The 13,716-nt window shown below is 48.0% G+C and overlaps 1 protein-coding gene across 1 annotated transcript in view; it reads left to right on the top strand.

Annotated features, from left to right (window-relative positions):
* The window catches only part of SART3 (spliceosome associated factor 3, U4/U6 recycling protein), a 67,305-nt gene that overhangs the window by 42,283 nt on the left and 11,306 nt on the right, over positions 1-13,716 (top strand). The window contains exons 13-15 of the mRNA XM_040416619.1: positions 6,604-6,716; positions 9,104-9,180; positions 13,351-13,519. Coding sequence (XP_040272553.1) covers positions 6,604-6,716; positions 9,104-9,180; positions 13,351-13,519 — 359 coding nt within the window. The remainder of the gene's footprint in view (positions 1-6,603; positions 6,717-9,103; positions 9,181-13,350; positions 13,520-13,716) is intronic.

Below are 13,716 nucleotides of genomic sequence, written 5' to 3' on the forward strand. Positions count from 1 at the left end.
CGGCAGTATACATTCCAGGAGTGGACAACTGGACAGCAGACTTTCTGAGCCGCAACAAGGTGGATCCAGGCGAGTGGTCTCTGCATCCGGAGGTATTCGAGGACGTCTGTCGCAGGTGGGGCCGTGCGGATGTGGACTTGATGGCGTCCAGGCTCAACAACAAGCTCCCGGTGTTTATGGCTCGTGCCTGGGATCCGAGGGCGTACAGAGTGGACGCGCTAGTGTCTCCGTGGCAGGACTTCAGCCTACTCCATGTCTTCCCTCTGCTGCCGAAGGTTCAACGCAAAATTGAGGCAGAATGGATTCCGACCGTTCTCATCGCCCCAGATTGGCCTAGTCGCGCATGGTTCTCGGACGTGGCTCGGATGCTGGTGGACCCCCCCCCCCCCCCCATGGCCTCTTCCCGACAGAGGATTTACTGTCTCAGGGGCCGCTCTTCCACCGGAATTTGCAGTCTCTTCGTTTAACAGCGCGGCTGTCGAAACCGCCATCCTGAAGAAGAAAGGGTTCTCTGACTCGGTGGTTAGAACCATGATCAGAGCGAGGAAGCCGGCTTCCTCCCGGATTTACTATCGTACCTGGAAGGCCTTCCTGACCTTTTGTGAGAACTCGGGTTTCCCTCCCCTTCGTTTTTCCATCTCTGTGGTGCTCTCGTTTCTTCAGTCCGGACTAGAGATGGGACTGTTGTTGAGCTCCCTGAAGGGTCAAGTTTCGGCTCTGGCTGTCTTTTTTTCAGAAGTCCCTTGCTCTTCTGGGTCCTGTGAGGACTTTTCTTCAGGGGGTGGCGCATTCGGTCCCTCCGTATGTCCCCCTTTGCCGCCTTGGGATCTCAATTTGGTCCTTTGCGCCCTCCAGACGGCCCCCTTCGAGCCTCTGAGGGAGGTCTCCCTGACTTTTCTCACCTGGAAAGTGGTCTTTCTTGTGGCCATAACTTCCATCAGGCGGGTATCGGAGCTGGCCGCACTTTCCTGCCAGGAGCCTTTTCTGTTTTTTCACCAGGATAAGGTGGTGCTCCGTCCGGTTCCCTCCTTTTTGCCCAAGGTGGTCTCACCCTTCCACCTTAACGAGGATCTTGTACTGCCTTCCTTTTGTCCTTCTCCGGCAAACCCCAAGGAACGCATTCTCCATTCCCTGGATGTCGTCCGGGCCCTGAAGGTGTATCTGATAGCTACCGAGGGACCTCGTAAGGGTCTGGCGGCCTCCAAGGTCACTGTGGTGCTATAAATCCGCTCGGCTATCTCCGCGGCTTATCGCGCTCGTGGTAGGGTTCCCCCGGCTCGGCTTACCGCTCACTCCACTAGGGCAGTAGGAGCTTCCTGGGCAAGGCGCAATCGTGCCTCTGCGTCTCAACTGTGTAAGGCGGCCACCTGGTCGTCCTTACATACTTTTACGAAGTTTTATCAGTTGCATTCGCTGGCTTCGGCTGATGCTGTCTTTGGCCGCAGGGGTTTGCAGGCTGTGGTTCCTGTTTGACCGATGGACGTTCCTCCTGGCGGTGCTGATATTTTTTCCCACCCCATGGACTGCTTTGGGACGTCCCATGGTACGTGTCCCCCAACGGAAAAAAGTACGAGAAAAGGAGATGTTTTGTGAAACTCGCCTGTAAAATCTTTTTCTCGTCTTTACCATTGGGGGACACAGCTCCCACCCATTCTGCCTGTTGCAGGAGGGGTCTTCAGTTCTGTTTTGTGGTTGGAACTCATGGGCTTTGGTCCGATGGCTTCCATTATTTTTTTGTCTCCTTCTCCTACTGCTTTTGCAACGCCTGAGTTCCTCCTGGTGGAGCCTGGGGGTATAGCCTGAGGAGGAGGAGCTCTTTTATATTTGCATAGTGTCCCTCCTACTAATACCTCTAAGCTATACCATGGTCTGTGTCCCCCAATGGAAAAGACGAGAAAAAGATTTTACAGGTGAGTTTCACAAAAAATCTCCATTTTATTTATAAAAAAAATACCAAATTTACAAAAAATTACCAAATTTCCAAGTTTCAATTTCTCTACTTCTATAATACATAGTAATACCTACAAAAATAGTTATTACTTTACATTCCCCATATGTCTACTTCATGTTAGGATCATTTTGGGAATGACATTTTATTTTTTGGGGACGTTACAAGGCTTAGAAGTTTAGAAGCAAATCTTTGAAATTTTTCAGAAATTTTCAAAAACCCACTTTTTAAGGACCAGTTCAGGTCTGAAGTCACTTTGTGAGGCTTACATAATAGAAACCACCCAAAAATGACCCCATTCTAGAAACTATACCCCTCAAGGTATTTAAAACTGATTTTTACAAACGTCTGAGATCAAAATGGAGATCAAATTTCAGATTTTTATTTATTTATTATTATTTTTTTGGGCAAATTTTTCATTTTAGTAATTTTTTTCCCAGTAACAAAGCAAGGGTTAACAGCCAAACAAAACTCTATTTATTGCCCCGATTCTGTAGTTTGCAGAAACACCCCATATGTGGCATAAACTACTGTACGGGCACACAGTAGGGCGTAGAGGGAAAGGTGCGCCGTGTGTTTTTTGGAAGGCAGATGTTATTGGACTGGTTTATTTACACCATGTCCCATTTGAAGTCCCCCTTATGCACCCCTAGAGTAGAAACTCCATAAAAGTGAACCCATCTAAGAAACTACACCCCTCAAGGTATTCAAAACAGATTTTTACTAACGTCGTTAACCCTTTAGGTGTTCCACACGAGTTAATGGCAAATGGAGATAAAATTTAAGAATTTCGATATTTTTTATTTTTGGCAAATTTTCCATTTTAATCCATTTTTTTCCAGTAACAAAGCAAGGGTTAACAGCCAAACAATACTCAATATTTATTGCCCTGATTCTGTAGTTTACAGAAACACCCCATATGTGGTCGTAAACTGCTGTACGGGCGCACAAGGAAAGGAACGCCATATGGTTTCTGGAAGACAGATTTTGATGGCCTTTTTTGTTTTGACATCATGTCCCATTTGAAGACCCCCTGATGCACCCCATGAGTAGAAATTCCATAAAAGTGATCCCATCTAAAAAAACTACACCCTTCAAGGTATTCAAAACTGATTTTACAAGCTTTATTAACTCTTTAGGCGTTCCATAAGATTTTATGAAAAATAGAGATAAAATTTCAGAATTTCACTTTTTTGGAAGATTTTCCATTTTTAATAATTTTTTTACAGTAACAAAGCAAGGGTTAACAGCCAAACAAAACTCAACATTTATTACTTTGATTATGCAGTTTAAAGAAACGCCCCATATGTGCTCGTAAACTGCTGTACGGGCACAAAGCAGGGCGCAGAAGGAAAGGAACGTCATTTGGTTTTTAGAAGGCAGATTTTGCTGGATTTTGGTTTTTAGACACCATGTCCCATTTGAAGCCCCCTGATGCACCCCAGAGTAGAAACTCCAAAAAAGTGACCCCATTTTGGAAACTACTGGATAAGTTCGCAGTTTTGTTGGTAGTATTTTAGGGTACATATGATTTTTGGTTGCTCTATATTACACTTTTTGTGAGGCAAAGTAACAAAAAATTTTAATTCTGAAATTTCTTCTCCATTTGCCATTAACTCTTGTGGAACACTTAAAGGGTTAACAAAGTTTGTAAAATCAGTTTTGAATACCTTGAGGGGTGTAGTTTCTTAAATGGGGTCACTTTTTGGAGTTTCTACTCTAGGGGTGCATCAGGGGGGCTTCAAATGGGACATGGTGTTAAAAAAACAGTCCAGCAAAAACTGCCTTCCAAAAACCATATGGTGTTCCTTTCCTTCTGCGCTCTGCCGTGTGGCCATACAGCACTTTACGACCACATATGGGGCATTTCTGTAAACTACAGAATCAGGGCAATAAATATAGATTTTTGTTTGGCTGTTAAACCCTTGCTTTGTTACGGGAAAAAAAGGATTAAAATGGAAAATTTGCCCAAAAAATTGCTGTTTTGGCACAGTTTAAATTTTTTATTATTAAAACCGTTCATCTGACAGATTATATCATGTGCTATTTTTTATAGAGCAGGTTCTTACAGACGCAGCGATACCGAATATGTATACTTTTTTTTTTTATTTATTTAGGTTTTACACAATAATACCATTTTTAAACAAAAATAAAATCATGTTTTAGTGTCTCCATAGTCTGAGAGCCATAGTTTTTTCACTTTTTGTGATGTAAGGTAGCAAAAAAAAAAAAGGCTTTTTTGACACCGGTTTTATTTAAAAAAAAAATATGTGTTCATCTGAGGGGTTAGGTCATGTGGTATTTTTATAGAGCAGGTTCTTACGGATGTGGCAATACCTAATATGAATACCTATTTTTTATTTAGGTTTTACACTATCATTTTTGAAAACGTTTTAGTGTCTCAATAGTCTGAGAGCCAGTTTTTTTTTTTTTTTTTTTGGCGATTGTCTTATGTAGGGTATCATTTTTTGCGGGATGGGGTGACTGTTACATTGGCACCATTGTGGGGAGCATACGCCATTTTGATTGCTTTGTGTTGCACTTTTAGTGACATAAGGTGACAAAACAAATGGTTTTTATTTTTTGACAGTGTTCACCTGAGTGGTTATGTCATGATATTTTTATAGACCCGGTCGTTACGGATTTGGCGATACCTAATATTTATACTTTTTTATTTTTTTAAGTTTTACACAATATCATTTTTGAAACAAAAAAAAAAATCCTGTTTTAGTGTCTCCATAGTCTGAGAGTCATAGTTTTTTTTCAGTTTTTGGGCGATTGTCTTAGGTAGGGTATCATTTTTGTGGGATGAGATGACGGTTAGATTGGCACTCTTTTGGGGGGCATATGACTTTTTGATCGCTTGCTATTACACTTTTTGTGACGTAAGGTGACAAAAAGGCTTTTTTGACACCGTGTTTATTTTTTACGGTGTTTACCTCAGGGTTTAGGTCATGTGGTATTTTTATAGAGCAGGTTCTTTCGGACGCTGCGATACCTAAAATGTCTACTTTTTTATTTATTTTTTACGTTTAACATAAAACATTTTTGAAAAAAAAAAAATCATGTTTTAGTCTGAGAGCCATAGTTTTTTTTTATTTTTTGGGCCATTGTCTCATTTTTTGCGGGATGAGGTGACTGTTTTTATTGGTACTATTTTGGCGTACATACGACTTTTGATCACTTTTATTACCTTTTTGGGGAAGTAAGGTGGGCATAATTTCAATTTCATGTCAATTTTTTTTTTATGGTGTTCACCGTGCGGGGAAAGTAATATGACCGTTTTATAGTTAAGGTCGTTACGGACGCAGTGATATTAAACATGTGTAGGGAATTTCGTTTTTTTAATCAGAGATAAATGTTTTGTTTTTTTTTCACTTTTTTTCTTTTTTCTTTACCCAGACCCACTTGGTTCTTGAAGATCCAGTGGGTCTGATGTCTGTATAATACAGTACAGTACACTATATAGTGTACTGTACTGTATTTTCACTTTACAAAGTCTGATCAGACTTCTGCCTTTAGCAGAAGTCTAATCAGCACCATGGACAGCAGGAAAGCTGTGAATGTGTCCGGTTGCCATGGTAACCATCACCATCACTCACAACAGAGCAGCGTGATGGGGAGGGAGGGGGACCCCCTCCCTCTCCCATCGGGGGTTGAAAAGGCACAGCAGCCCCTCATGGGAGAGGGGGAGAGAGCTCCCTCCCTGTTAACCTCTTCTATACAGCGGTCCCTACGGACCGCGGCATGGAAGGGGTTAAACGGCTGACATCTGTGCCAGCACAGATGTCAGCTGTTTCAGGCAGAGTGTCAGCAATGTGCTCGGCTGTCAATAAAACCGCTCGGCTATCCTGAGAGAGTGGGCGGGCGGATGATTGCTGTCAAGATTGAGCTGTCAGCGGTGTACAGAGAACTGAGTTTTAAGCACCGCTGGCAGCACTGACTTGATAGAGTTAGACTGTGCAGGTACACCTCCCCCAACTGGTTACCTCCCCTCTGTACCCTTACTGCAGACTGCTAGCAATTCATTTATACCTTCTAGTAGAAATAACAGAGGAATGGCACAACATACAGACCTAAGAATAGATGCTCCAGAATTGGTATTACATGGGGAATGCATGAAGCATTAAAGCAGGCATGTCAGGAGTGGTGAATGGTCCTCTTTGAGATGCTGGTCTTAATGAATGTCTCCAAATGTCCTTTTGATGATGTGTGGACATAATTTTTCTCGCATTCATCTACTTATCTGTCATGGACATCAGTGTGCATAGGTTCATGCAGTGGTTTTATCTATAGATTTAATATTCTGTGCAGAATGAAATTAATCTCGTCTTCATCTCCGTGATGCTCCATCCTATAGAAAAGTATAGAAAATGCGGGTTATTTAAAAAAATATATATTTACGCCACTTTTTGGCTTATTTGTGTTGCAGATTTTGTTGCAGGCCCGTCTCATTCATGATTTTTCCACGCCAGATTTTGCAGTGGAAAATTATCTTAATCTACTCCACAAGGGAGCTGGCGTAGATTAAAGCATGTTGCGTGGCCAGCAGCTGCAAGTGGCAAAGTTTTTTATATAGAGGCTGTATCAATCACCGGTTTTAATAAATGTCCACTTATGTCTTTATCCATGTTGCATACTTTATGTTCTTACAGAGCCCATGGTGATACTCAGCACTGTAGGAAGGCTTTACATCGTGCCGTGCAGTGCACAGTGGATTACCCTGAGCATGTTTGTGATGTCCTACTTACCCTGGAGAGAATTGAAGGTGGGTAACTTGTGGACAGAAGTGAAAATAGAGATGTGATGTTTCTCGTTAATCTTATTGGGGGACAGAGCACCATGGGTATAGGTCCTGCCTCTAGGGGGCTGACACCAGAAAAAAATAAAGTGTTGGCTATTCTCTCTCCATACTCGGTAGGCTCATCAATTTTAGTCTAGTATCTAAGAGGCTGACACAACCTGTTATTTTTCCAGGTCTACTGCTTTAGTGTTTATTTCATTTTCATGTTTGTCCAATTTTGCAGGGATTATTCCCTGTGTCAGGCAGGTCTGCACTGACTGTGTGTCACCACTTTAGTAGTACCACACTACAGGCACTTAGCATGCTGGTGATCCAGTCCCCCTTCACTGCATCCACAGTCAGAATGCCAGTAACCCCACACTGTGAGGTTATCGGGTAGGTGACCTTTTGCTGCCAACAATGATGGAAAGTATGTTACCTCTCCCCTTGGTTAATGATGCTGTTCCTGGGTACCTGTTAGTTTTCCACTGCCTTTCCAAGTTACCTCCTGGAATCCCTGGCCTCTGTTCCCTACTCCTGGCTCCCTGTACCCTACTCTCCCCCTCCTAGAGCCCAGAGTGAAGCCTCTCTGTTTCTAAGCTAGTCTCGGTCAGGACTAGGCCACCTCTTATTCCCTTCAGTTTCCAGGTTGCTTTTACCATCTGTCGCTGACCGTCCCATTGCTTCCTGCCAGCAGCATGCTCCTTCTCGTTCCTCTGTGTGCACCACCCTAAGGATGCCGTGTCCCAGGTCGTAATTTCTACTTTAGCCCTTGGCTTTAGCTGGTACTAGGCCGCACTTGGTCCTGCTTCCTCCATGCATGTCAGGCTTTTCTAGGGGGGTCACTCCTCTTGCCGTTGGTGGTTGGAAGAGCTGTTTCTTGTGTTCCAATCCTGTCGCGGAGGGAGCGTTGAACTGGGTGTTTTTCCCTTGGCAGTCTTTCTTTTTATCTTCCATTCCACAGATTCTGTTCTCAGAAGACCACGGTTCTTGGTAGCAGCAGCTTATCGGTGGGACATAGCTCCTCACGGTTCAGGAGACTAGGTCTCTGGGCTCCTTTTTTTTTTTTTTTCTGGATTTGTGTTCCTTTTGGCCTTTACGTTCTTTTCTTTCAGAAAACCATAGCCAACAAGAACGTTCCCCTCCCTTTCCCCATGGTTGCTGCGTATTTTGTGTGCTTTCTGTAACATGAAACTCCCATGTGGTTAGGGTGAACTCATCTGCTCCCTGTGGTCTCTATGCCTAGGAGTCCGGACCCCATATTGAGTCTCATCTGTTTCCCAGGCCATAGGGAAGCTTTCCAGGTTCTCCTAATCTGTAGTTGAGACACTGAAGCACTTGCCCATTCAAACCAAGGGAATCCTTCTCTGAACTGGCCTTTTCTGTCTCCAGGAGCAGATCTCCCCTCATAGGTTCTGTTCTTCCTCAGCATCCTTTGGACCTTCCCAGGACAGAGGACACTGGTGGAACCACCTCCATGCCGGTTCATCACCTCCTCTGATTCTGAGCAGAGCACCAGGCTGTCCTCTGTCATGCAAGACCTCATCTGGACAGTTAAAGGGGTTGTCTCATCTCAGACAATGGGGGAATATCGCTAGAATATGCCCCCATTGTCTTATAGGTGCAGGTCCCGCCACTGGGACCCACACCTATATCTGGAACAGAGAGCCCTGCAAATTCGTGGCTGAAGGCTTCTGGTCTGGCCACCACCAAGCGCTCTCCCCATAGAAGTGAATGGGATCACACTGCACATGACCAGCCTCTGCTCCCATTCACTTCTCTGGGCCTGACGGAAATAGCTGAGCCAGCGCTCGTCTATTTTCTGGGGGCCCCATAGAAAATTAATGGAGGGCGGCTGCACATGCGCTGTGCACCCCCCACCACTTTCGGGGGCTCCGTTCTCAATATAGTGCAGTGGGACCTGCACCTATCGGACAATGGTGGCATATTATAGCTATATGCCCCCATTGTCTGAGATGAGACAACCCCTTTTAAAGATGTCGTTTTTTTTTTTTTATCTGTCCCATGTGGAGGTGTTATATGATGTATAGATGATGATGATCATTGCCTTACTGAGACAGCAATGCACTCCCCATTCTAAATAAGTGGCCATTACTTCTGGGATCACGTGCTGTCACCTCTTGATCCTAGACGGGTTACTACTACTTGCAGTGTACATGGGTTGCACCGTCAGGCAGCCTTGGCATAGCCAACTCTGTTCATTTCTAGTGTCTTCCTCTTAGTGTCACCCCCATTGTGCTGTGTCACGTAATGCATTCAGTGGGAAAGGGATTTTATGTTGAGCACAATAACAAAAAAAAATTTGTTTTGTTAATAAGCTTTAATAAGATTGCATTTTTTTTTTCTAACAGGGAGTTTGGAGGACTGGGATGCAGCTGTTCTAAAAACTGAAACCAGACTATCAAGAGTTAATGAACAGCGTGCTAAGGTACCAGGGATACTCGTGTAACACCATGCAGTAGTAATATAATGTTTCTAGCTTATATCATTGGGGGACACAGACCATGGGTATAGCTGCTTGCTGCCACTAGGAGGCGACACTAGGCTGAAAACTGTTAGCTCCTCTCCCGCCAGCTATACCCCCTCCGGCCAGGAGAGAGCTCTCAGTTTTTAGCTTAGTGTCGTAGGAGGCAGACCCTCTGGCTGTTATTTTTATTTTATTTTAATATTTTTTTTTTTCTCTTTTAGGTTGGGGGTCCAGGGCTACTAAGAGCTCTGCATCCCTGGGGGAAGGAGGGGGGGCTGACCGGTGACGCTTATTCCACCGCTCTGCCCCCCACAAGAAGACAAAGTGGACCAGGAGGGCTTGACCTTCCTGCTCCCCCCAGCCATGGGGCCACCTATTCCCGCCCTCCAACCCGGTCCCTGTCACTTGTGCCAGGGACTGAAGAGGTGGCACCGCTGGTCCATATCAGATGGGCGAAGAACACAGATGAAGGCAGGTAAGTATGTCTGTCTGTTTTCTGTGTGGAGACATGGAGATTGTACCTGGGGACCTGTCTGCAGGGCACCGCCGGCACGGGGGGGGGGGGGGGGGGGTTAATTCAGCAGCAGGAGCGTTCTTGTGCGGCGGCTTTTTTCTCTTCGGCCTGCGCCCTCCCCCCTCTTTTTCTGGTCCTCGGAGAGATCTCCTATTCATACATTGGCCTTGGCCGGGACCCCTTCTCCTCTGGATCCCGGCAGCGGAGCTTCGTGCCTTCAGTCCGTTCTTCCGCCGGGCGGCTGGGGGGGGGGGGGGGGGGGCGGAGCCTGTTTTCCGGCGCGCCTTCCTTCCTCCCTGCTCCATCCGGAAGTACCTCGGCCGTGCGCGCGTTTCCAGCCTGAGAGGAACGTCTTCTCGCTGCAGACCGCCGCATCCTGCCCCTGGGGACACATGCCAGCAAGGGTTAATCTGCTCCACTCTGGTAGGACCAGCGCTGCTCCCCTCCTCTGTACCCTCTCTGGCTCCCTGACACAGGTCATGTTGGACCCAGCAGATCCCGCGCCCCAGGTCCTCGGTACCCATTATGCCTGCACTTCATGCAATGTGAAGTTTCCTAGGGGTCAGGCGAACCCCCTCTGTGCCTCATGCCAGGCCACCCAGTGCGTGCCGCCTCAGTCGCAGTTCACTGACGTGCACCCCTCTGCTGGAAGTATGGAACCGGAATGGGCGAAATCCCTGTCCCGGGCGGTGACTGACCTATATAAGATCTCCCAATCCACCCTTTCCTTAATGGGTCGCTTGGTGGAGACGTCGTCACCTGCGCAACATGCTCTCTCCCAGGGCGCACCATCCTCTCCTCCTCAGATGCATCGCCTTCTCCTCCTCCCCCCGGTTCGCTGTCCAGGGCGTCCTCGTTGGTTGGGGACCCTTCGTTCGGAGGAGAACTCGCCGAGTCGGATACGGATCTGGATCCGGACCGCTCGTCCCAGATGGCCGCCTTAGTGGACAGTCTGGTCTCTGCAATCCGGGACACCTTTCAACTTCAAGAGGAGGGGCCCCTCTTCCAGTCACCAGGGAGTTTCTTTCCTGCGTAACAAGCAGGCTCCCAAGTCGCTCCCGGTACATGAGGACTTTTCCATTCTCACCGCTAAAGCGTGGGAACAGCCAGGTTCACGTTTCTTGATCCCCAAGCGGCTGGATCTTCTTTATCCGTTCCCCCCGGATTGGGTGGGTAAGTGGTCTTTCCCCTCCCCCCCCCCCCCCCCCCTAAGGTGGACCCGCCGGTGGCTCGCCTGGCCAAGAATACCACTATTCCGGTTGCGGACAGCTCCTCTCTGCAGGACCCGGTGGACCGGCGGGTCGAATCGCTGGCGAAGTCGGTTTTTTTCTGCCACCGATTCGGCACTCCGTCCCATTTTCGCTTCAGCGTGGGTGGCTAAGGCGGTTTCTGAATGGGCCCTGCGCTTACATCAGGATTTAGACTCGGACCTTTCCCGCACAGAACTCCAGGCTCTGGCGGCCCAGATATCCCAGGCGGGGAAGTACCTTTGCGAGGCGGCTCTGGACGCTGGCTCCATGGTCGCGCGGTCCTCCGCATTTGCCGTCTCCATTCGGCGGGAACTCTGGTTAAAGGCCTGGCAGGCCGATTCTTCTTCCAAGCGTTCCCTTCTCTCCCTTCCTTTCGCTGGTTCTCGTCTTTTTGGGCCCAAACTTGACGAAATCATTTGAGGCCACGGGTGGCAAAAGCACCCATCTTCCGCAGCCCAAATGCAAGCGTTCTTCCCAACCGCGTCCTTCCGCGCCTCGCCAGTCCTTTCGCTGCTTCATGGGCACCCGCCCGGCGGCTCTCTCGACCGCAAGGCAGCCCACCCAGGAGCAACGGCTGAAGCCTTCATTCAAGCCACAGCCCGCCTGGCATTCCCGAGCGTAGCCTCAGCGCTCTTCCTCTGGCAAGCATTCCCCAGCATGAAGGTGCGCCCCCACCTTCCTGGGTGGGGGACCGGCTCCTTCATTTTCAGGAGGTTTGGCAGGCCCACATCTCAGACGCCTGGGCGCTCGAGGTGGTCTCTTAGGGCTACAAGTTGGAGTTCAAATCCATGCCTCCAAATCGTTTTTTTCTGTCCCGTCCCCCCAGGGAGAAGTCTCATGCGGGAGCCTTCTTTCAGGCGGTTCAAGACCTGCTGGTCAGGGGAGTAATCTCCTCCGTTCCGGCGAGGGAGCGGTTTTACGGTTTTTACTCCAACCTCTTGGGCCAGGAAAACTACCTTTTCCAGGATCTATTATAGAACCTGGAAGTTCTTCCTTAGGTCCCGCTCCTCACAGAAACTATCTCCCAGATCCTTCTCCCTGCCGGTCGTTTTGGCCTTCCTTCAGTCCGGACTGGAATTGGGCATGGCACTCAGCTCCCTGAAGGGCCAGGTGTCGGCCCTTTCCATTTTCTTTCAACGATCCTTGGCGGGACTGGGTCCTGTTAAGACCTTCCTTCAGGGCGTTGCGCACTCCGCTCCACCTTACCGTCCCCCGCTTCATCCGTGGGATCTCAACTTGGTATTGGGGGTTCTGCAAGCTTCTCCCTTCAAACCCCTGCGGGAGGCTTCCTTCTGCCTGCTGTCCTGGAAAGTGGCCTTCCTGGTGGCCATCACATCCATACGAAGGGTTTCAGAGTTGGCAGCTCTGTCATGCCGTGAACCATTCCTAGTCTTTCATCAGGATAAGGTGGTCCTCCATCCGGTCCCTTCCTTTTTACCCAAGGTAGTGTCGGCTTTTCACCTCAATGAGGACATTGTCCTACCGTCCCTTTGTCCTGGGCCCTCCCATCCGAGAGAGGTGTCGTTGCACCGTTTGGATGTGGTGCGGGCTCTGCGGATTTACCTTTCGGCCGTGGCCCCCTTTCGGCGCACGGACGCCTTGTTCGTCCTTCCGGAGGGTTCTAGGAAGGGGTTGGCAGCTTCGAAGGTGACGATCTCCCGGTGGATTCGCTCCACTATTTTGGAATGTTACCGCGTTCGGGACAGGACGCCCCCTCCAGGTATCACGGCCCACTCTACCAGGGCACTTGGATCCTCCTGGGCTCACTTTCACCAGGCGTTAGCGGCTCAGTTGTGTAAAGCCGCGACCTGGTCTTCCCTCGACACTTTTACGAAGTTTTACAGTGTTCACACTCTCACTTCTGCGGACGCCGCTCTGCGCCGCCTGGTCTTGCAGGCCGCGGTGTGATGACTGTCATGAGGTTCTCTTACTTTTTCTCTCTGGTTTTGTATTCCCTCCCCAGGGACTGCTTTGGGACAACCCATGGTCTGTGTCCCCCAATGATATAAGCGAGAAAACGAGATTTTGTGAGACTCGCCTGTAAAATCTGTTTCTCGCTTGATTCATTGGGGGACACAGCACCCACCCCCGTTTGGGTCCGTTGACCGTGTGCATTTGGTTTTTGTAATATCCTTATGCTTCTCCTACTGCTTTTGCACTGAGAGCTCTCTCCTGGCCGGAGGGGGTATAGCTGGCGGTGGAGGAGCTAACAGTTTTCAGCCTAGTGTCGCCTCCTAGTGGCAGCAAGCAGCTATACCCATGGTCTGTGTCCCCCAATGAATCAAGCGAGAAACAGATTTTACAGGTGAGTTTCACAAAATCTCATTTTATCTCCTTAATGTCTTATGGTATTCTTTGCTTTCACAGGCAGCTAGGAAACAAGCCATCCATGCCAGGCAGGAAGAGGAAAAGTCTGAACAGAGGAAGAAAACTCGAGCTGAGAAGAAAGCAAAGAAACCCAAAAAAGCCAAACCTGGAGATAAACGCAAAGCGGAGGAGGAGGAAGATGATGATGAAGAGTGGGGCGAGGAGGCAGGTGAGTTTTTCTTATCCCCTAAAATAATTTTTTTACTGCTTTACAGAATTCTCCATTTGCTATGGCATTGGTATTATCTCTAAGGATGCATTCACACATGTGGTTTTTGGTGCAGCTTTTTAGCTATAGCCAGTGATCGATCTGATGAGGGGTTTCCAGGGTTAGAAAACCTTGTCTGCTTTCTTACAAAAATAGCA

Source organism: Bufo bufo, chromosome 2 (assembly GCF_905171765.1).
Source record: "Bufo bufo chromosome 2, aBufBuf1.1, whole genome shotgun sequence".
NCBI lineage: Eukaryota > Metazoa > Chordata > Amphibia > Anura > Bufonidae > Bufo > Bufo bufo.